At 29.2% G+C, this 22,802-nt stretch overlaps 2 protein-coding genes across 2 annotated transcripts; one reads left to right on the forward strand and one right to left on the reverse strand.

The window, feature by feature from the left end:
* The first annotated feature begins 356 nt into the window (after positions 1 to 356).
* Positions 357 to 10,448, forward strand: LOC145966016 (nose resistant to fluoxetine protein 6-like). Its single transcript, XM_083089685.1, has 10 exons — positions 357 to 681; positions 3,769 to 3,922; positions 5,873 to 6,066; positions 6,261 to 6,350; positions 6,477 to 6,695; positions 7,387 to 7,600; positions 7,746 to 7,905; positions 8,009 to 8,088; positions 8,177 to 8,272; positions 8,390 to 10,448. Exons 3-10 carry the CDS (start codon positions 6,045 to 6,047, stop codon positions 8,460 to 8,462), a joined length of 954 nt encoding a protein of 317 aa, XP_082945811.1. The 5' UTR covers positions 357 to 681; positions 3,769 to 3,922; positions 5,873 to 6,044; the 3' UTR covers positions 8,463 to 10,448.
* LOC145966359 (nose resistant to fluoxetine protein 6-like) lies at positions 9,848 to 21,862 on the reverse strand. The gene is made up of 9 exons (XM_083090406.1): positions 21,844 to 21,862; positions 15,429 to 15,673; positions 12,077 to 12,270; positions 11,793 to 11,890; positions 11,448 to 11,666; positions 10,532 to 10,745; positions 10,227 to 10,386; positions 10,044 to 10,123; positions 9,848 to 9,955 (listed from the first exon to the last, which is right to left on the reverse strand). The coding sequence occupies exons 1-9, from the start codon at positions 21,860 to 21,862 to the stop codon at positions 9,856 to 9,858; spliced, it is 1,329 nt and encodes a 442-aa protein (XP_082946532.1). The 3' UTR covers positions 9,848 to 9,855.
* Positions 21,863 to 22,802: the final 940 nt, after the last annotated feature.

The following is a 22,802-nucleotide window of genomic DNA, read 5'->3' on the forward strand; positions in this document are numbered from 1 at the left end:
AAATATATAAAATATAAAGAAAAGCTGTGAGAGAGAAACATATTGAGATATCGAAGAGCGAGCAGCGTCCCGCGTCGCGTGTCGCCCGTCGCTTTCGTTGCCTGCTTGGTAAGAAAGAGACAGAAAACTGTATTCTGTCCTCTTCTTCTATCCGAAGTTCGCCGAAGCGCCGAGCTCACACGTACGCTTACGCTCACATCTCCGTTACCCTCTCCACTACGCGTGGCATGTTGCTTGCGGAGAAGTCTTGCTGCCATGTATAGGCCTTTCTAAATAAGAAGAGTGGGGATGGTCGTAAAAATCGGCGGAATAGTATAAATGCAGACCTGATGAATACAGATGTAGCAGTGCCATACAAGCGCCCGATCAAAATTTATATCAGGAGATATTTGCTAATATTTTATAATAATAAAAAATATAAGTAATTGTGTTATAGCTGCATTATGTTATTTTATCGATTTGTGTTTATTTTATGTATTTATATAAATTTTGACGCATTAATTTATGTTTATGCTCAAATTAATAAATCTAATAAGATTGAATACGAGAAAGTTAATAACAATGTTCTGCCCGCTTATATCGTTGCTTCGAGAGCCGATTTTGTTAATTCAATTCTATGTGGAAAAGAATTACAAAATTTTAAAGACGCTGTAGATCAACGAATATTATGGAGCTTAAAAAGTAAGTAAAATTATATTTATGTAATTATAATTTTATGAAAAGAATTGATAATTAGAAGAAATTGACGAACAATTATTTGCATTTATTCTATATATTTATTCTAATTGTTCTGAATTGTTAATTACAAAAATTATAATTAAAGTTAACTAAACTTGTCTTTTTCCGTCATTGCAACAACAGCGGAAAAATAACAGGCCTGCGAAATTTGAACTTTTGTCAGTTACAAAAAGCAGAGTAGGTGAATCTGATAGATTTTGTGACGCTGAAAACGAATCTGGTTTTAAAGAAAACCTCGCAGGCCTGTGTAATTAATGATTATTAATAATTAGTAATTATAGGTAATTTTAATTAAAGATCGCAATATATATATATATATTGCGATCTTTAATTAAAATTATATATATATATATATATATATTTAATTATATATATATTGTATTATATATTATATATAATTATATATATATTTAATTATATATATACTCTCTAAAAGTGAATCAGTGAAAATATCACTAATTTAAACAGTAAAATAAGATTTCACTGAGAATCAGTGAGTATTTTACTGATTTTCAGTGGAAACGCTTATTTTTTTGTTATTTTATCTTATATCTCACTGATTATGGTCAGTTAAAATAAAATTCACTGTAAAACCAGTAAATTTCACTGTAAAACCAGTAATCGCTAGTTCGTTTGTTTACCGCTACGATCGCTATCTCTCTCGTATTTAGTTTTAGTCATAAGAATTATATAAAGTTTGCAAAGAGCGACAGATAAAATTAAAAATATTACTTCGATTTAATTTCAGATATTAAATCAATCTTATGAGTCGGACAAATAAATGTCTGGCGACTTAATGAAAATTATTCGTTCGTTATCTATTTAAAATAGCAAGTTCAATATGCATGTAATATTATAAATAAAAAAAAATTTTTTATATAATAAATATTTAGTAAATATAAATAAAATTTTTAATTTTATATGAAATAGATAGAGAGATGAATTGTAGTTTAATATTACTGACAATAACGAAAGAAATATTATTACTGATTGAAACAATCAAAATTATTAACTAATTCTTTCAATAAAATACCACTGATTTACAGTGCTGTACTTATAACTGCTGTAATTAGTGACTATTTACTGTTTTTCAGTGATAATACACTGATTCATTTTTAGAGAGTATATATTGTAATTATAGGTAATTTTAATTAAAGATCGCAATATATATATATATATATATATATATATATATATATATATATATATATTGCGATCTTTAATTAAAATTACCTATAATTATAATATATATATATATATACACATATATATCCTTTTGACAAATTATAATTTTGCATTTATTACACTCGCAATAAGAAATGCTTTATATAATATTCATACATACATTATTTTCGAATCTCCTTAGTCTTAAGACTCGGGCGCGGATGTTGAAACATTAGGGGAGATAACGCGGCGATATGGGAGATAACGCGGCGCGCTAGACTTACAAGGGGAGGTCGCGGTTGACTCTTCACCAATTTTGATCTCCTTTGGTGTGGTGAATCTGCATCGAAAAAAAGTTGATCCGTGTTCGAGCTTTTCGTCTAATGCGCCTTGTAAAAAAAATTTTTTTTTTCCGAAGTTTAGAGAAATTGCCAGGTTCGTTATCAGGCCTAAAGAAAGACACACTTTCGATCGGTGCCGCTAGTCCAGTGGCAGAGCGCAAGAATAGTAATCCTGGGATCCCAGGTTCAGGACTTTGGGCTGTCATAATTTTTTTCTTTTTTTTTCTTTTTTTTCTTTTATTTATATATATGTATATAACATGTATTATTTATTATGTTAAATAAATATTCGGCATACTAATAATGTTAGAATACACACTTTTCATTTTTCATAGCTTTACAAAATCGGTTTTTCTACCTGCTGTGAACCGCTGAATGCTACCGCCGTTAAAGTATCGTTACAGAAAACGTTACGCGGGGGGAGGGGGAAAGAGTCGTGTAATCCTGTCAAAGATTCTAGAAGGTCGATTAGAAAATATCTTACTTATATATTTATAATATATTTATTACATATTACATATTTATGCAGAAAATAATAATGAGTAATAAATTAAATAGATAGATAAAGAAATAATTACATAATAGATACATAAAGAATTAAATAGATACATAAAAAAATAATTAGTTAAAAAATAAAAAAAAATAAAAAAAAATAAAAATATTATGACAGCCCAAAGTCCTGAACCTGGGATCCCAGGATTACTATTCTTGCACTCTGCCACTGGACTAGCGGCACCGATCGAAAGTGTGTCTTTCTTTAGGCCTGATAACGAACCTGGCAATTTCTCTAAACTTCGGGAAAAAAAAAATTTTTTTTACAAGGCGCATTAGACGAAAAGCTCGAACACGGATCAACTTTTTTTCGATGCAGATTCACCACACCAAAGGAGATCAAAATCGGTGAAGAGTCAACCGCGACCTCCCCTTGTTAGTCTTATATTATTTTCGAGTCCCCTTTGTCTTAATTGTTAGGGGAGATAAGACTGTAGGCGCGTTCCAACAGATAACGCGGTGCACGGCCTTAGCCTTGAACGCTTATATAAGGAGGCTTATAATTCATCTAAATAATTTGCCCATATGGGATCATGCATGAATTAAATTTTTATAAGGCCGTACAATTTATTGTTATTAAAGTTGGAATTAACTTTGTATTTTATCTTCTTTTATTATGTATATATATATATGAGGTTATTTTCTTTTATTTAAAATTACTATTTTATTTATATATTTTATTACCTTATGCCTTTTGTTATCATTTATTCTTATAATGAATCCTTTAATTTTTATATTTCATATATGTATGTGTTACGTATTCTTTATAATTTGTAATTTATTACTTATCATACTGTAAAATATGTTTTATTAATATTCATGTATATAAAATCACGTTTTTTATTTTATTCGCATTATCAAATTTCGTTATACATATACATTTATTATTTTGATATTAATTATTACGGTTTTTACTTTTAAATTTTAGGTTTGTTATTAATTAACTAATTAAGATTTCTTTTATTTTATTTAGGTTACCTTTACATTACGTGGATATTTAAAAGGATATGAGCCAATGGATTATTTACGGGCAGTATGCGGGCTCCAAGCATAAAAATATGCTTCATTCAGATGGCATTGAGGCTGCTGCATAAAGCGTTTTAATACTGAATTTGGAAATTTATCTGGTAAGTTTATTAATTTTTATATTATATAATGTATTGAAATTATTAGTATATTTATATATATATACATATTGACACATGTATACATATATGTCGAATGGTCTGTTCCGAGACATTTCTTGGTGTATATTGGTGGATTTCGGGACATTGTGGGGTTCCAGGCCCGACTTCCATATTTCGTTAAATCTATCTTTTAAAAAGATCGAGACCTTACAGATTTTAAAGATATTAAGAATCTTTAAAATACAATATTTTTCAGATCATAAAATTTTTAATTATCTAATTTCGTGACGTGATTTCGTGACGTGATTTTTTCCAATAGGGATATATATATATATATATATATATATATATATATATATATATATATATATATACAGGGTGTCCCATTTTAAGTGTCCACCCCAAATATCTCTCTCATTTTTTATTTTAGAGAAAAATGGTTCAGACATGTTTTGTATGGTTTCGAGGGGGCCATAAGATGGTACCATTGATTTGACCTTGAAGAGTCATTTGAAGGTCACGTGAAGGTCACTTCAATTTTTTTAAATGGAACACCCTATATATTTTTACACATTCTTGTAGCTCATCTCGAGGGCTTTCCAAAACACTATAATTAAGTTAGTTTTCATTAAGTACTTTTCGAGTTATGAAGCTTGAAATCATTTCTTAATTTCACATAAAACGTAAAATATCTTGTAAAACATTCATTTTTCGATTATCTTACCTTAATACTTTTATGTACAAAATAATGAGAGGAATCAATTGGTGTAAAGAAAGCACAAAATTGTTTCGAAAAAAAAAATGTAATTTGCAATTAACAATTACATTTTTTTTTTCGAAATAATTATGTGTTTTCTTTACATCAATTGATTCCTCCCATTATTTTGTACATAAACGTATTAAGGTAAGAAAATCGAAAAATGAATATTTTACAAGATATTTTACGGTTTATGTAAAATTAATAAATTATTTCAAGCCTCATAACTCGGAAAGTACTTGAATGAAAACTAACTTAATTATAGTGTTTTGGAAAGTTCTCGAGATGAGCTACAAGAATATGCAAAAATATATAGGGTGTTTCTTTTAAAAAAATTGAAGTGACCTTCAAATGACTCTTCAAGGTCAAACCAATGGTACCATCTTATGGCCCCCTCGAAACCATACAACTTTTGTCTGAAACATTTTTCTGTAAAACGTATTATTCGGGAGATATTTGAGGTCCTAATTTAAAATGGGACACCCTGTATATAACGTAATCCAAAATAAAATTTAGATTTAAATCAGAAATAGGTTTGGATTAGATTATATATTCCGGAAGTGGAACCCTCCATAGGGAGGGGCGATTGTATTCGCGCATGTCTTTTATGAGACGAAACGAAGTTCACTCTACATCTAATTTTGACCCTTGCTGAGAGTGAACTTTGCTTCGTTTTGCAAAGTACATACGTGGACACAGTGGGTTCCATCTCCTCTCCCTTACGGGAGGGCTCTACTTCCGGAAGATATAACCAAACCTAATCCAAATCTAATCGATTTTAAATAAAAAATGATGTTCGAAAATTATGTAAAATTCGTGAAACTTTCTTGTTTACAATTTTTTTAATAAACAACGAGCGACAATTAAAACTTTTTGAGGGTTACTCAGGACCTTGATAACTTATGTCAAGGTCAAAGTCATTGGTGGGGGCTAAGTTAAAATAAATATTTACTAAAAATATTTCCTGTTCTGAAATTATCAAATAATGTATATTGATATTTGTCCTTACGAAGCTTCAAAGATTGAATTATCAAAATATCGAAGATTTAAAACTTTGAATTTTTAAATTCCGATCTTCAAAGGTTTTAATATCGAAGCTTCGAAGTTCGAATGTTGAAACCTTCGAAGTATTATTAATCCTAGTATACATGTATGATATAGTAATATTAACTATACAAAATATTTTGTTTTAGGACTTTGTTACGCTCGGTCTTTGTTTACCGTCATCATGTTCTATAAATGACTTAAATTTAATTCTGGAAAAAATATTTCGTGATAGAGCTTTTTTTGTTAATGACCTTTATTCTGTAGACTTCAAATTGGTCGAAGTTAAAAATTTAAAATATAATCAGCAAGGGTTACTTAATGATGCAATATTTTTTATCTGGTATGTCGAAAAATACGAACAAAATATATAATTAATAATAGCATAATAATAACTTTATCAATAATAATATAGAATAATAATAACTTTATTAGCACATATTAATATATTTAAGAGAAATATTTTTGTATAACATCCAAATATTTTGAAATAACAGATATATTTTTTGTATTTATTTTATAATTATAGTGTTTTAGCGCTTACTTTTTCTATGATGATAATCGGAACAACATATGATATATTTGTGCATCAAAAATATTTCATCGTAACGGATAAAACTATCGCTAGTAAGTATCGTATTTTAAATCATTTAAAAACTTTTTTCAACAACAGATCTCATTCATAATATTGAGCACATGTTGATTTTTTATATAAATATAATACTATTGTGGAAATTCTGTATTGCGATTCAGATGTGAAGACCATATCCGAGGAAATGGAAATAACACCTTTACGTCGAGAAAGTAGAATTGGACAAATATTACTGTGTTTTTCTATATACACAAATACAAAAATAATATTAAATACGAAATTGAATGCTGACGAAATACCTGTCATTCACGATTTAAAATTTCTAAGTATGAGTTGGATAATTATTTTGCATACCGTATTTTTCATGTTGGATTATGTCGGTGAGCAATATGGAAAAAAAATTATAGAAATTATATATATATATATATATATATATATATATATATAATCACGTTTTCGACGTATAATCACAAACATCTACACTGTATACTAGACCGCTAACTTGCGTCAAATACATACACACAAAATTTATGTACTAAATTCTTACGCATGCGTAACGTTGGTAGATAGCAGTCACGTTTGTGATTGGTTGATGTTATATACAATGTATATAAGTATGTAATTTGTCTATAAACTCACAGGTGAATAAAAGTTATCTTGAATATATAATAATATATAATAATATATAATCTTCTTCGTTTTAATTCAAGAATTGTTATAGCCTTTAAAAATAAAATATATCAAAATATATTTGAAAGATATATGGTATAATTAAAATCAAGATTGAAAATATATGAAGATTAAAAATATATGTATATAACATTTATATATATTTATATTTATTTTATTACAAAATTAAAAGTTTATGATGTAAAAAGTACAATTTTTAAAGTGAAAACTTAAATATTAGCTGGTTATAGATCCATCATATTAGTTTTCTACCAATATTACGGATACGCGACCGTCATATTACATGGTTTTCGGAGACATTTTATGTATAAAATCAATGAGAGTTAGCGATCTAGTTATAGTATATATATCTGTGCGTATAATAAAAATTATTTCGTATAGATAATAAAGTACCAGTGTACAAAACGACCTTGAACGTCTTCATTCACGTATCAATCAATACAATCGTACCAGTGGATACTTACTTTTTTTCAAGTGGGCTTTTAGTATCTTATTTATATTTGAAGGACAAAATGTACAAAAGAAAAGCTACATCGATTAATTACAAAGAAATATTAAATGAATTCTTTATTCATGTAATAAGAAGATTTATTCGGTACGTTTCTCATTATCATTACTTATACAGACAATAAACAAGAACAATGCATATAAATAAACAGTTTACAAATAAAATCAATATTTCTTTTTTTTGTTCTTTCTGTTTATATATTTTGATATATCTCAAAATGATTTATTTTGAGGTTGACACCTGCATACATGATGATGATAGGAATATTGCAATTAAATTCGGCTTGGTACGACAAGAATTCACACTTTCCAACTTATATGTATAAAGTTTGCTCACAATATTGGTGGAAAAATCTTTTATACATAAATAATCTGTTCGATTCCGATAGAATGGTATATAATCATATTTAAAATATAATTAGCTGTATCATTTACAAAACATTAAAATTTTTATATAATTTGAATATATTATTTTAAAAATATTAAAATTTTATAGTGTATGAATTGGAGTTGGTATTTAGCCAATGATATGCAATACTTTATAATTGCTACAATACTATTGATTTTGTCAACTATGTAAGTTGATTTATTGATAAGTTGATGGTATTATAATCAACATATGCTGGGCATACATATTTAAATAAATATGAATTGCTAATTTCAGATACTTTTACATGAGTGTTTTCATATTGGGTACACTTTTAATAGGTTCTATTGTGCTTAGCGGTTATATTTCATATAGTTATGAATATATCCTGACGTAAGTGATAAAAATGCTAATGAGAATATGTTAAGATGCTTATAAGATATTATGTTAAGAATATAAAATGTTATGCTAATTATGAGAATAATTAAATGAACCCTATTTTTATTGCAGATTAGATGAACAATTCATACTTAGAAGTATCTTCTACTTCCCTCCTTGGATCAGAATAGGACCATATATATAATTACAGGTTATATTATAAGAAGACTAAATAAAAAATTAGTCTTTAAAAAGGTAAAGTATAATTTTATTCTTATATGAATTTAATGAAAAAATAAACAATTAAACAATTATTAAAATAATTATAAAATACATAAATGAATTATCCTGATTAATTACTTGTATATTAATTTTTGTATATTAATATATTTATATTTTAATTAAAGATTTATACATATATTTATATTAATATATTTATATATTAATATGAAGCAAAAATGTATATAAAATTATTATATTATATAACGTTCTCATCAATTTCATTAAACTTGAAATACGTGATCAAAATCATAATTGAGTAACGTTCGAAGATCTTAATTGTAATTGTTTATTATAGATAAGTAAATTAATCGTAGTGCTTTGAATATGAAACAATGTTTAAAAATATATAGCTTTGCAAAGATTTTCGAATTTTCACGTAAAACAAAATCTTTATATCATCCTATGTCTCATAAATGTGAAACAAGACTTAAGAATAATACAGTTCTATATACATTTTTGATTTTTCACGTACTAACTTTTCAAAGTGATATTTACATCATAAAATTTCTCAATTTTTGAATTACGTGCAGTAATAAGAACACCTAGAATTTTTTCAAAAAATCCAAAAATGCACACTTTGATTTTGTGCATGTACACATACAAATTTTAATATTATGACAGTTCATTTGTTGATTTGTTAATCATTGAATTATCATTATAACTATTTTTGTTCTATGTATTTATATCAGCACTTTTTTATTAAAAAAAATCTGGATCCTCATTATTTTCAAAAGTTAAGAACTTAACAAGATTATTGAAATGAGAAAAAGAAAAGCATTTCCAAAAACTTAGAAAAAAAGTAAAAATACAAAAACCAATCTTATATTATTATATTATTTTTATCTTATATTATTTTGCTATTTTTATCTTATACTATTTTTAATAAAAAATATGTATAGGAATCAAAAGAATAACATTTAGAATATATTTATTAAAAAAAAAAACACTGAAAGGAAGACATAATAATAGACACTCGATATCTCCTTTTTGATTATTTTCTGATTTACAAAGAGTAAGTTTCTATTTTTGGATATAAAAATTTTATTGCAAAGAAAAGTTATTAAAATGAAAACAATATATATCTGAAAACAATATATTTTAAATTTTAATTAATTTATTTATTTAAATATATTTTTTAGGTAATAATATTAAAGGAGAATATTTAAGGCAATAATATATATTATAAGCAATCCAAAAAATCTCTAATCTCTAATTTAAATCGCTAAAAAGCATTTCAATTTTTAGCATAACATTTTACATTCTTAACATAATATCTTATAAGCGTCTTAACATATTCTCATTAGCATTTTTATCACTTACGTCAGGATATATTCATAACTATATGAAATATAACCGCTAAGCACAATAGAACCTATTAAAAGTGTACCCAATATGAAAACACTCATGTAAAAGTATCTGAAATTAGCAATTCATATTTATTTAAATATGTATGCCCAGCATATGTTGATTATAATACCATCAACTTATCAATAAATCAACTTACATAGTTGACAAAATCAATAGTATTGTAGCAATTATAAAGTATTGCATATCATTGGCTAAATACCAACTCCAATTCATACACTATAAAATTTTAATATTTTTAAAATAATATATTCAAATTATATAAAAATTTTAATGTTTTGTAAATGATACAGCTAATTATATTTTAAATATGATTATATACCATTCTATCGGAATCGAACAGATTATTTATGTATAAAAGATTTTTCCACCAATATTGTGAGCAAACTTTATACATATAAGTTGGAAAGTGTGAATTCTTGTCGTACCAAGCCGAATTTAATTGCAATATTCCTATCATCATCATGTATGCAGGTGTCAACCTCAAAATAAATCATTTTGAGATATATCAAAATATATAAACAGAAAGAACAAAAAAAAGAAATATTGATTTTATTTGTAAACTGTTTATTTATATGCATTGTTCTTGTTTATTGTCTGTATAAGTAATGATAATGAGAAACGTACCGAATAAATCTTCTTATTACATGAATAAAGAATTCATTTAATATTTCTTTGTAATTAATCAATGTAGCTTTTCTTTTGTACATTTTGTCCTTCAAATATAAATAAGATACTAAAAGCCCACTTGAAAAAAAGTAAGTATCCACTGGTACGATTGTATTGATTGATACGTGAATGAAGACGTTCAAGGTCGTTTTGTACACTGGTACTTTATTATCTATACGAAATAATTTTTATTATACGCACAGATATATATACTATAACTAGATCGCTAACTCTCATTGATTTTATACATAAAATGTCTCCGAAAACCATGTAATATGACGGTCGCGTATCCGTAATATTGGTAAGAAAACTAATATGATGGATCTATAACCAGCTAATATTTAAGTTTTCACTTTAAAAATTGTACTTTTTACATCATAAACTTTTAATTTTGTAATAAAATAAATATAAATATATATAAATGTTATATACATATATTTTTAATCTTCATATATTTTCAATCTTGATTTTAATTATACCATATATCTTTCAAATATATTTTGATATATTTTATTTTTAAAGGCTATAACAATTCTTGAATTAAAACGAAGAAGATTATATATTATTATATATTATTATATATTCAAGATAACTTTTATTCACCTGTGAGTTTATAGACAAATTACATACTTATATACATTGTATATAACATCAACCAATCACAAACGTGACTGCTATCTACCAACGTTACGCATGCGTAAGAATTTAGTACATAAATTTTGTGTGTATGTATTTGACGCAAGTTAGCGGTCTAGTATACAGTGTAGATGTTTGTGATTATACGTCGAAAACGTGATTATATATATATATATATATATATATATATATATATATATATATATAATTTCTATAATTTTTTTTCCATATTGCTCACCGACATAATCCAACATGAAAAATACGGTATGCAAAATAATTATCCAACTCATACTTAGAAATTTTAAATCGTGAATGACAGGTATTTCGTCAGCATTCAATTTCGTATTTAATATTATTTTTGTATTTGTGTATATAGAAAAACACAGTAATATTTGTCCAATTCTACTTTCTCGACGTAAAGGTGTTATTTCCATTTCCTCGGATATGGTCTTCACATCTGAATCGCAATACAGAATTTCCACAATAGTATTATATTTATATAAAAAATCAACATGTGCTCAATATTATGAATGAGATCTGTTGTTGAAAAAAGTTTTTAAGTGATTTAAAATACGATACTTACTAGCGATAGTTTTATCCGTTACGATGAAATATTTTTGATGCACAAATATATCATATGTTGTTCCGATTATCATCATAGAAAAAGTAAGCGCTAAAACACTATAATTATAAAATAAATACAAAAAATATATCTGTTATTTCAAAATATTTGGATGTTATATAAAAATATTTCTCTTAAATATATTAATATGTGCTAATAAAGTTATTATTATTCTATATTATTATTGATAAAGTTATTATTATGCTATTATTAATTATATATTTTGTTCGTATTTTTCGACATACCAGATAAAAAATATTGCATCATTAAGTAATCCTTGCTGATTATATTTTAAATTTTTAACTTCGACCAATTTGAAGTCTACAGAATAAAGGTCATTAACAAAAAAAGCTCTATCACGAAATATTTTTTCCAGAATTAAATTTAAGTCATTTATAGAACATGATGACGGTAAACAAAGACCGAGCGTAACAAAGTCCTAAAACAAAATATTTTGTATAGTTAATATTACTATATCATACATGTATACTAGGATTAATAATACTTCGAAGGTTTCAACATTCGAACTTCGAAGCTTCGATATTAAAACCTTTGAAGAACGGAATTTAAAAATTCAAAGTTTTAAATCTTCGATATTTTGATAATTCAATCTTTGAAGCTTCGTAAGGACAAATATCAATATACATTATTTGATAATTTCAGAACAGGAAATATTTTTAGTAAATATTTATTTTAACTTAGCCCCCACCAATGACTTTGACCTTGACATAAGTTATCAAGGGTCCTGAGTAACCCTCAAAAAGTTTTAATTGTCGCTCGTTGTTTATTAAAACACTATCGAGGCTGCTGCCCAACCTTGGGGGGCCGGACGGCCGTGTCCGCAAGTTATATGCGGGCACGGTTAGTTCGGGGGCCCTGTATGGGTTACCGATCTGGGCGGGTGCGGCCTCGAGGCCCAGGAAGGTCGGTGGCCTGTTGCGGAGGGCGCATCGGCCCATCGTGTTAAGGGCCGCCCGTGCATACCGCACGGTCTCGTATGCGGCGGCGGCGATATTGGCGGGGGTCCCTCCCCTGGAGCTCTTGGCTCAGGGCCAGGCGTTGGTGTACTGGAGGTCTCCGAGAGCTCCGGGAGAGGGTAATACCTATGGGCTGATGGCGAAAAAAGCCATCAGGTGGCGGAATCTGTCCTCGTGGGCTGGCAAAGGCAACTGTCTGGGCCAGCCTACGAGGAGCAGAGAGTGGTGAGGGCCGTTTTGCCGGTGTTCGCGCGATGGGTGGGAAGAGGCTGGGGGCAGATTATCTTCAGGGTGGCGCAGGTGCTGACCGGACACGGATGTTTCGATCAGTACTTGTGCCGCATCGGGAGGGAAATGTGCCACCACTGTGAGGAGGACCGGACACGGCGCAGCACACTCTCGAGGCCTGTACGGCCTGGGAGGTGCAGCGTCGTGCCCTGGTCCTAGTTATAGGCGAGGATCTTTCCCTGGCGGCGGTCATCAGGGCAATGACGCAGGAGGAGGAGTCGTGGCGGGCTGTGACGACCTACTGTGAGGCCGTCATGATGGCGAAGGAGGAGGCAGAGAGAGAGAGAGAAAAGACAGGAGAAGGATGCCCCCCTTCTCCACCACAGGCGCCGAACATCAGAAGGAGAGTGCCGCGGGGGAGAGGGAGGCTGCCCGGGCTTCCGGCCCCATCATGGGACCACCTTTGAGGGTGAGGGGGGTGCCCCCCCTTGAGGACGCCCTGCTTCAAGGACCATAAGAAGAAGAGGAGTGGAAGGGTGGAGGGAGGTTCCGGGGACCTGGGAGCCTCAGCTTTAGCATATGGCCCCGTAGTGCCCCCCCTCCCGCTCCCCCCTCTCAGCATAGGAAGAGGCCCCGTGATCTGAGGAAACTGCCCTGCTTCAGGGGCCTTAAGAAGAGGAGGAGTGAAGGGGCGAAAGGAGGTTCCGGGGACCTGGGAGCCTCAGCTTTAGCACATGGCCCCATAGTGCCCCCCCTCCCGCTCCTCCCTCTCAGCATAGGAAGGGACCCCGTGACCAGGGGCCGCGGCGAGTGGGGAGCCGGCGAGGAGCGGGGAACCTCCCGCCGGCATATTCCCCCGTTGGTGGACCTGGGAGGTGGAGGTGTCCCACCTTCCGGTAAAAATAGAAGGTAACGCGGTGGGGGGATCGCGGAAGAATGCCTTTGGCGTACCCGTGGCCCTCCCGTTTAAACCGCTGACGAGGACACCCGCAGGGGTTTTAGCTGGTAAGAGTCCGGCATAACCCCCTCTCCTTCCCCGAGGAGAGGAGGTATCCATGAGGATTTCCCCTGCGCAAAAAAAAAAAAAAAAAAAGAGCCCCCCGTAAGGGAGAGGAGATGGAACCACCCACTGTGTCCACGTATGTACTTTGCAAAACGAAGAAAAGTTCATTCTCAGCAAGGGTCAAGATTAGATGTAGAGTGAACTTCGTTTCGTCTCATAAAAAACATGCGCGAATACAATCGCCCCTCCTTATGGAGGGTTCCACTTCCGAGGAAAATATAATCTAATCCAAACCTATTTCTGATTTAAAACTAAATATTGGCTTGGATTACGTTATATATATATACATATATATATATGTATATATAATATGTATACTTTGCAATTTTCGCAATAATTATTGAAATATTGATTAATAAGATCTAGCGAATGAGTGTGCCTGAGAGCGTGAGAACATGAGATATATACTCTAGGTAGATCAGCAAGTCACATGGTAACGAGAAAGAATGACCGCAAAAACAGGCCTAAAATCGCCCGTTTCGTGGACATCGAAGTTTGAGTTTGGTCGATTTTGGCGGTAAATAAATGTACATCATGGAACATCAATCTTCTGAAAATTTCAGATTGAGCATACCTTTTATTACTGAGATATGAGGGATTAAATTGATCACTATACATCAATGAAGGGTATGCCATTTTATCAGTTCAAAACAAAATACCTCGAGGTTATTTCTCATATCAAAAAATGTTTTAGATAAGATTTGTTTATCTGTTAGAAGACTAATTTATCGTGACCTCAAATCGACGTTTAAGTCAAGTTCAGTGTTGAACGTGTAAAATGGCGTACCCTTCATTCGTGAATAATACCAACTTCAACCCTTCATATCTCAGCAATAAAAGGTATGCTCAATTCGATATTTTTAGGGGATGAATGTTTGATGATATACAATCATTTACCACCAAAATCGTATCAAAACTCGAGGTCCACGAAACGGACGATTTTTGCGGTCATTCTTTGGTTGTGCGTTCTGCGACTCTTGTCTTTTCTTGATTGTAATATATAAATATAATTGTTCTGAAACTTTCATTTCAAATAATTTTTTATTTTGTATAATTTTTGACAGTATTGCTTGTCGATTAAAATGGGAAATTTAAACATATACTGTATTCTATTATACACAAATATGTACAGAATTTTTAAAAGAAAGAATGTATTTTAATATATAAGAATGAACATACAAAATCTAGGATTAATTTATTACATATCATTGCTACAACTTTATAAAATAAAAATTTAAAAATCTCTATGTAAATATATATTTACTAGCTTCAATTTAATTTAATACTTTTTTTAGCTAATTTTATAATACTTATCTTTTAAAAACTTACTTCATTCTCTAAATTGATGTGGTATTGAAGAGTACTGTTGTGCTTGAAATGAATAACAAAGTAATTTACTTTGAAAGGTGGAGATTCTTCTCGTGGATTACGAAATATTGTATTATTTAATATATGCCGCTCTGCGATCGGTAGAGGATCTGTATTCATTATATCGAGACATTGGTTATGACTACTTAGCCAATAACTATTTCCATAAAGAAAGCCTGGTTTATATCCACCGCTAGAATCCAGCACTGAAAAATATAGAAGTAATTGTTATTTAAATAAAAATATTATTTACTAATTATAAGATCAAGTTCCAAATAAAGAATTACAAATGAAAAAAACTGCTTTACAAATTATTTTATATCGTGTGAAGTATATTACAAAATAAGTATATTTAAAAGTAAGAGTAAAAGTAGTAATATAAAAAATTATGCCCTCATAATTGCACCAAGAATAAAAATCTAGCAAGTTTAAATCGAAATACTTTAATTGAAAACACTGTTGTACAAAATAGTTGTTTTAATTTTCAAAAATAATAACATTAAATTAAAACAATAAAATTAAAAATTAAAAATTAATCTAAAAATTAAAAATTGGAAATTATAAAATAAATAAACAAATATAAAATTATGCCGGATTTATGCGGGAAAGTTCCCGTAGCTGGAAACTATAGGGTACCCGATAGGGATCGGACGGAAAGTAGATAAGACCGCGTGATCAGTCACAAACACATTTATTCAGTAACAATGTCAAACAAGAATAGTCAATGTTCGCAAGAGAATTCACAATTTTTAGAATTTTACAGAATTTCTCGGCGAGTTGATGCTTCACAAATGCAAAACTAAACGAATTGTACAAATGTTGCCGCGGGGGCGTTGGTTGATCGCCAGGCGCGCACAACAAGCGAGCGAGAGCGTTAACAATATGAGCAAGAGATAGCGTTTACAAGAGTGGTTGGACGAATAATTTTGTAACCTGCGCAATTTCGAAAAAATTCGTTTTTTTTTTGATGGTACAAATTAGTACATAAATTAAATCCATTGTATCTCTGTACTTGATTTTCTTTTTTTCTTTTTTTTTTGTTGTGGTCTTGCTGACTTAATATTAAGGTAGTATCACGGTTTTTTCCGAAATTGCACAGGATACAAAATTAGTGGTATAAAGTAGTACAAAATAGGTAAAATAATTTGATAAGTTTGGTTTGATTTTATTAATTAGGTCCTGCTAGCTTAATGGAGGTCTCTTATACACGACCCGTAATAAATTAACTATTTCCTTTTATAATTCAAAAACTAAACTTCCAAGAAAATTTTGCAAAAAAACGAAAAATCGCGTCAGAATTGAATCAGGAATATGTCATTTTAAAGATTATTTTTAATTATCCTGTATATATGTAATTATATGTGTAATTATATGTATATGTGTATGTATGTGTAATTATATGTATATGTGTATGTATATGTTATATGTATATGTGTAATTATATGTATATGTGTATGTATATGTATAAAGTGCATGTAAAAAATTGTTTTTCTTACTCGTGATCTTTCAAGTTATAAAGGTGAACATGATTTTTTAAATTTTAATATGTAATATTTAGATACTAAAGATGCCGATTATCTCGTAAACGATACATAGTAGCAATTTTTTATTAGATATGATTGCAAATGACTTCTATTTTATAATTATGCAAAAAAAAATTATAGATATTCATTGTTTACCTTCATCATTCGAAAAGGTCAGGAGTAAAAAAAAATTTTTTTTAGTGAATATCTATAATTTTTTTTTGCATAATTATAAAATAGAAGTCATTTGCAATCATATCTAATAAAAAATTGCTACTATATATCGTTTACGAGATAATCGGCATCTTTAGTATCTAAATATTACATATTAAAATTTAAAAAATCATGTTCACCTTTATAACTTGAAAAGATCACGAGTAAGAAAAACAATTTTTTACATGCACTTTATACATATACATACACATATACATATAATTACACATATACATATAACATATACATACACATATACATATAATTACACATACATACACATATACATATAATTACACATATACATATATACAGGATAATTAAAAATAATCTTTAAAATGACATATTCCTGATTCAATTCTGACGCGATTTTTCGTTTTTTGCAAAATTTTCTTGGAAGTTTAGTTTTTGAATTATAAAAGGAAATAGTTAATTTATTACGGGTCGAGTATAAGAGACCCCCATTAAGCTAGCAGGACCAAATTAATAAAATCAAACCAAACTTATCAAATTATTTTACCTATTTTGTACTACTTTATACCACTAATTTTGTATCCTGTGCAATTTCGGAAAAAACCGTGATACTACCTTAATATTAAGTCAGCAAGACTACAACAAAAAAAAAAGAAAAAAAGAAAATCAAGTACAGAAATACAATGGATTGAATTTATGTACTAATTTGTACCATCAAAAAAAAAACGAATTTTTTCGAAATTGCGCAGGTTACAAAATTATTCGTCCAACCACTCTTGTAAACGCTATCTCTTGCTCATATTGTTAACGCTCTCGCTCGCTTGTTGTGCGCGCCTGGCGATCAATCAACGCCCCCGCGGCAACATTTGTACAATTCGTTTAGTTTTGCATTTGTGAAGCATCAACTCGCCGAGAAATTCTGTAAAATTCTAAAAATTGTGAATTCTCTTGCGAACATTGACTATTCTTGTTTGACATTGTTACTGAATAAATGTGTTTGTGACTGATCACGCGGTCTTATCTACTTTCCGTCCGATCCCTATCGGGTACCCTATAGTTTCCAGCTACGGGAACTTTCCCGCATAATTTTATATTTGTTTATTTATTTTATAATTTCCAATTTTTAATTTTTAGATTAATTTTTAATTTTTAATATAATATTGTTTTAATTTAATGTTATTATTTTTGAAAATTAAAACAACTATTTTGTACAACAGTGTTTTTAATTAAAGTATTTCGATTTAAACTTGCTAGATTTTTATTCTTGGTGCAATTATGAGGGCATAATTTTTTATATTACTACTTTTACTCTTACTTTTAAATATACTTATTTTGTAGTATACTTCACACGATATAAAATAATTTGTAAAGCAGTTTTTTTCATTTGTAATTCTTTATTTGGAACTTGATCTTATAATTAGTAAATAATATTTTTATTTAAATAACATTTACTTCTATATTTTTCAGTGCTGGATTCTAGCGGTGGATATAAACCAGGCTTTCTTTATGGAAATAGTTATTGGCTAGGTAGTCATAACCAATGTCTCGATATAATGAATACAGATCCTCTACCGATCGCAGAGCGGCATATATTAAATAATACAATATATCGTAATCCACGAGAAGAATCTCCACCTTTCAAAGTAAATTACTTTGTTATTCATTTCAAGCACAACAGTACTCTTCAATACCACATCAATTTAGAGAATGAAGTAAGTTTTTAAAAGATAAGTATTATAAAATTAGCTAAAAAAAGTATTAAATTAAATTGAAGCTAGTAAATATATATTTACATAGAGATTTTTAAATTTTTATTTTATAAAGTTGTAGCAATGATATGTAATAAATTAATCCTAGATTTTGTATGTTTATTCTTATATATTAAAATACATTCTTTCTTTTAAAAATTCTGTACATATTTGTGTATAATAGAATACAGTATATGTTTAAATTTCCCATTTTAATCGACAAGCAATACTGTCAAAAATTATACAAAATAAAAAATTATTTGAAATGAAAGTTTCAGAACAATTATATTTATATATTACAATCAAGAAAAGACAAGAGTCGCAGAACGCACAACCAAAGAATGACCGCAAAAATCGCCCGTTTCGTGAACCTCGAGTTTTGATACGATTTTGGTGGTAAATGATTGTATATCATCAAACATTCATCCCCTAAAAATATCGAATTGAGCATACCTTTTATTGCTGAGATATGAAGGGTTGAAGTTGGTATTATTCACGAATGAATGGTACGCCATTTTACACGTTCAACACTGAACTTGACTTAAACGTCGATTTGAGGTCACGATAAATTAGTCTTCTAACAGATAAACAAATCTTATCTAAAACATTTTTTGATATGAGAAATAACCTCGAGGTATTTTGTGTTGAACGGATAAAATGGCATACCCTTCATTGATGTATAGTGATCAATTTAACCCCTCATATCTCAGTAATAAAAGGTATGCTCAATCTGAAATTTTCAGAAGATTGATGTTCCATGATGTACATTTATTTACCGCCAAAATCGACCAAACTCAAACTTCGATGTCCACGAAACGGGCGATTTTAGGCCTGTTTTTGCGGTCATTCTTTCTCGTTACCATGTGACTCGCTGATATACCTAGAGTATATATCTCACGTTCTCACGCTCTCAGGCACACTCATTCGCTAGATCTTATTAATCAATATTTCAATAATTATTGCGAAAATTGCAAAGTATACATATTATATATACATATATATATATATATATATATATATATATATATATATATATATACAGGGTGAGCCATTTTAATTAACGCACGCAATTATTTCGGAAACAAAGCATTTTAGAGAAAAATGTTTCAGACAAAAGTTTTATGGTTTCGAGGGGGCCATAAGATGGTATCATTGGTTTGACACTGAAGAGTCATTTGAAGGTCACGTGAAGGTCACTTCAATTTTTTTAAATGGAACACCCTATATATTTTTGCACACTCTTGTAGCTTATCTCGAGAGCTTTCCAAAACACTATAATTAAGTACCTTTTCGTTAAGTACTTTTTGAGTTATGAGGCTTGAAATAATTTCTTAATTTTACATAAACCGTAAAATATCTTGTAAAATATTCATTTTTCGATTATCTTACCTTAATACTTTTACGTACAAAATAATGAGAGGAATCAATTGGTCTAAAGAAAACACATAGTTGTTTTGAAGAAAAAATATGTAATTTACAATTAACAATTGCATATTTTTTTCTTAAAAATAACTCTGTGTTTTCTTTACACCAATTGATTCCTCTCATTATTTTGTACGTAAAAGTATTAAGGTAAGATAATCGAAAAATGAATATTTTACAAGATATTTTATGGTTTATGTAAAATTAAGAAATGATTTCAAGCCTCATAATTCGGAAAGTACTTAATGAAAACTAACTTAATTATAGTGTTTCGGAAAGCTCTCGAGATGAGCTAGTATATATCAAGGAAAAATATAACATTAACATTAGCGATCAAATTGCAATTGCATTCTTGTTATAGATTTCTTTGTAAAAGAGGGCTTAATGATATAATTGAAATAGGTCCAGAAATAAGATTAGTATCAAGTGATTCGGATGCGCATTTAATAACACTCATTCGTAGGAAGACATTGGCAACTTGTTTCAACTCAATTTTTACGAATGTATCCCAAGTAGATGATAACATTTTAATGGAAGTTGCATGGATTCGATATAACAGCGTTGTCTTTAGACCTAAATATGTGATCATTTCTAATGCTGATGAAAATAATTTGTCATTCGGGATAATGCAATGTATTATTTTAAAGAGCAGAGAATTTTTTTATGTTGTATATAAAAAGTGTATTACTTTAGGTTTAGATACTCATTTTAAAGCTTATGAAATCGAATTGCCACGTGAGAATAGTACATATGAAATTTACACAGTTGATGTTTCGAAAGAATGTAATGTGAGAACATGCAATTTTCATATTTCAGGCGAAGGTCGATATTTTATTTCAATGTTCGATGTTTAAGAAATAATATCTTAGCGTTAATATTAATGTTCTGATAAAACACGCATGCACTTGTTCTAAAATATAAATTATAAAAAATATATATATAAATATATTATATATGTATTTTAATAATATATGTATTTTAATATTAAAAAAATGGTTCTTATATAAATATTATAATAAATCTTTTTCAATATTTCAATATTGACTTGTCTTTAAATTTATTTCACATATTTTACCACTTTTTATCATAATATTAAAAATATTATTTATTTAAATATTTATTAATAATTACCAAATCATTTATTTATTTCAATTAAATATTTAGTGATAGTAAATAAATTGCTCATTTGTTTTAACTAAATATGTAGCTCTAGTAATTAAATATTTATTAACTATTATAAAATTGCTTATTTTTTTAAATTAAACATTTAGTAATAGTTATCACAGTTTTAATTTCCCCTTAAAATGATTTAGTTATAATTACCAAATATCTGATAATACTTATCAAATATATTATTTTTTATTATCAAACATTTAATTACAATTACCAGATTTTTTAATTTCTCGTTATCATGATTTAGTTATAATTACTGCTAATTTTGGCAATAATTGCCAACTCTTTTACACGACTATCTTACCAAAATTTGTTAATAATTACCAATTACTTTATCAAACATGTTGGCTAAACTAAATCATTTAATGATAGTTATCAAATATCTAATAATCTTAAATTGAATAATTTAGTAATATTTACAACAGTTTAATACATATTTAATAACAATCATCAAAGATTTTATGATAAATATTAAATATTTAATAATTGTTACTAAATTGTTTAATTGATTCAATGGCAAACAAAATTTGTTTGCAACTAGATCAATTGAAGATTTAGTAATTATTATCAAATATGGTAATATTTATCAAATATTCAATTAAAATTCACAACTAAATATATTTGATAATTATTACCAATCAGTTTTTTCAGTGTACTAGCTATGAGCTCGAAGTACTTGCAGTCGTTAAAGCGTTGAAAAAATTCCGAGTATATCTGTTAGGTATTCGCTTCAAAATTATCACTAACTGTAAGGCGTTTACTCTAACAATGAATAAAAGAGATTTATGCGTTCGTGTAGCTCGGTGGGCTCTGGCCTTAGAAGAATATGATTACGAAATTCAACATAGACCAGAAAAGAATATGATGCATGTAGACGCGCTAAGTAGAAATCCTCTTCCAGAAGTTCTACTTGTCAGTGAAAGTAACGACTGGTTTAATTGCCAAATTTAAAAAAGCTCAGAGTACCGATCAAGATCTGCAGAAGTTTATTAAGTTAGCGACACTTAATAAAGCCGACGGATATCTATTAAGAAGCGATTTATTATATAGAAATGACAATGGCGAATTATTGTTAGTAGTACCTAAGATTTTGCAAAGTTCGATAATTAGACAAGCGCATGAGCAAAGGCATTTCGGTGTTAATAAAACAGAAACGCTAGTACGTATAGATTATTGGTTTAAGAATATGCGACAAAAGATCGAAAAGATTGTAATGAGCTGTATAAATTGTATTCTAGTAGAACGAAAGCAAGGTAGACAGGAATTTTTAAATGTAATTGATA

The sequence above is a fragment of the Camponotus vicinus genome, unplaced genomic scaffold (genome assembly GCF_025532165.1).
Source record: "Camponotus vicinus isolate PSW18456_S1 unplaced genomic scaffold, iyCamVici1.0 SCAF_2, whole genome shotgun sequence".
Taxonomy (NCBI): Eukaryota; Metazoa; Arthropoda; class Insecta; order Hymenoptera; family Formicidae; genus Camponotus; species Camponotus vicinus.

Excerpts from the sequence above, each read along its gene's own strand:
- LOC145966016 (XM_083089685.1), top strand. The coding sequence starts at position 6,045 with ATGATGCAATATTTTTTATCTG. Across the intron at positions 6,696-7,386 it reads TTTCATGTTGGATTATGTCG|ATAATAAAGTACCAGTGTAC; the intron begins GTGAGCAATATG and ends TATTTCGTATAG. Across the intron at positions 7,906-8,008 it reads TGTTCGATTCCGATAGAATG|TGTATGAATTGGAGTTGGTA; the intron begins GTATATAATCAT and ends AAAATTTTATAG.
- LOC145966359 (XM_083090406.1), bottom strand. Across the intron at positions 10,387-10,531 it reads GTAATAAGAAGATTTATTCG|GTTGACACCTGCATACATGA; the intron begins GTACGTTTCTCA and ends ATTTATTTTGAG. Across the intron at positions 9,956-10,043 it reads CTATTGATTTTGTCAACTAT|ATACTTTTACATGAGTGTTT; the intron begins GTAAGTTGATTT and ends TGCTAATTTCAG.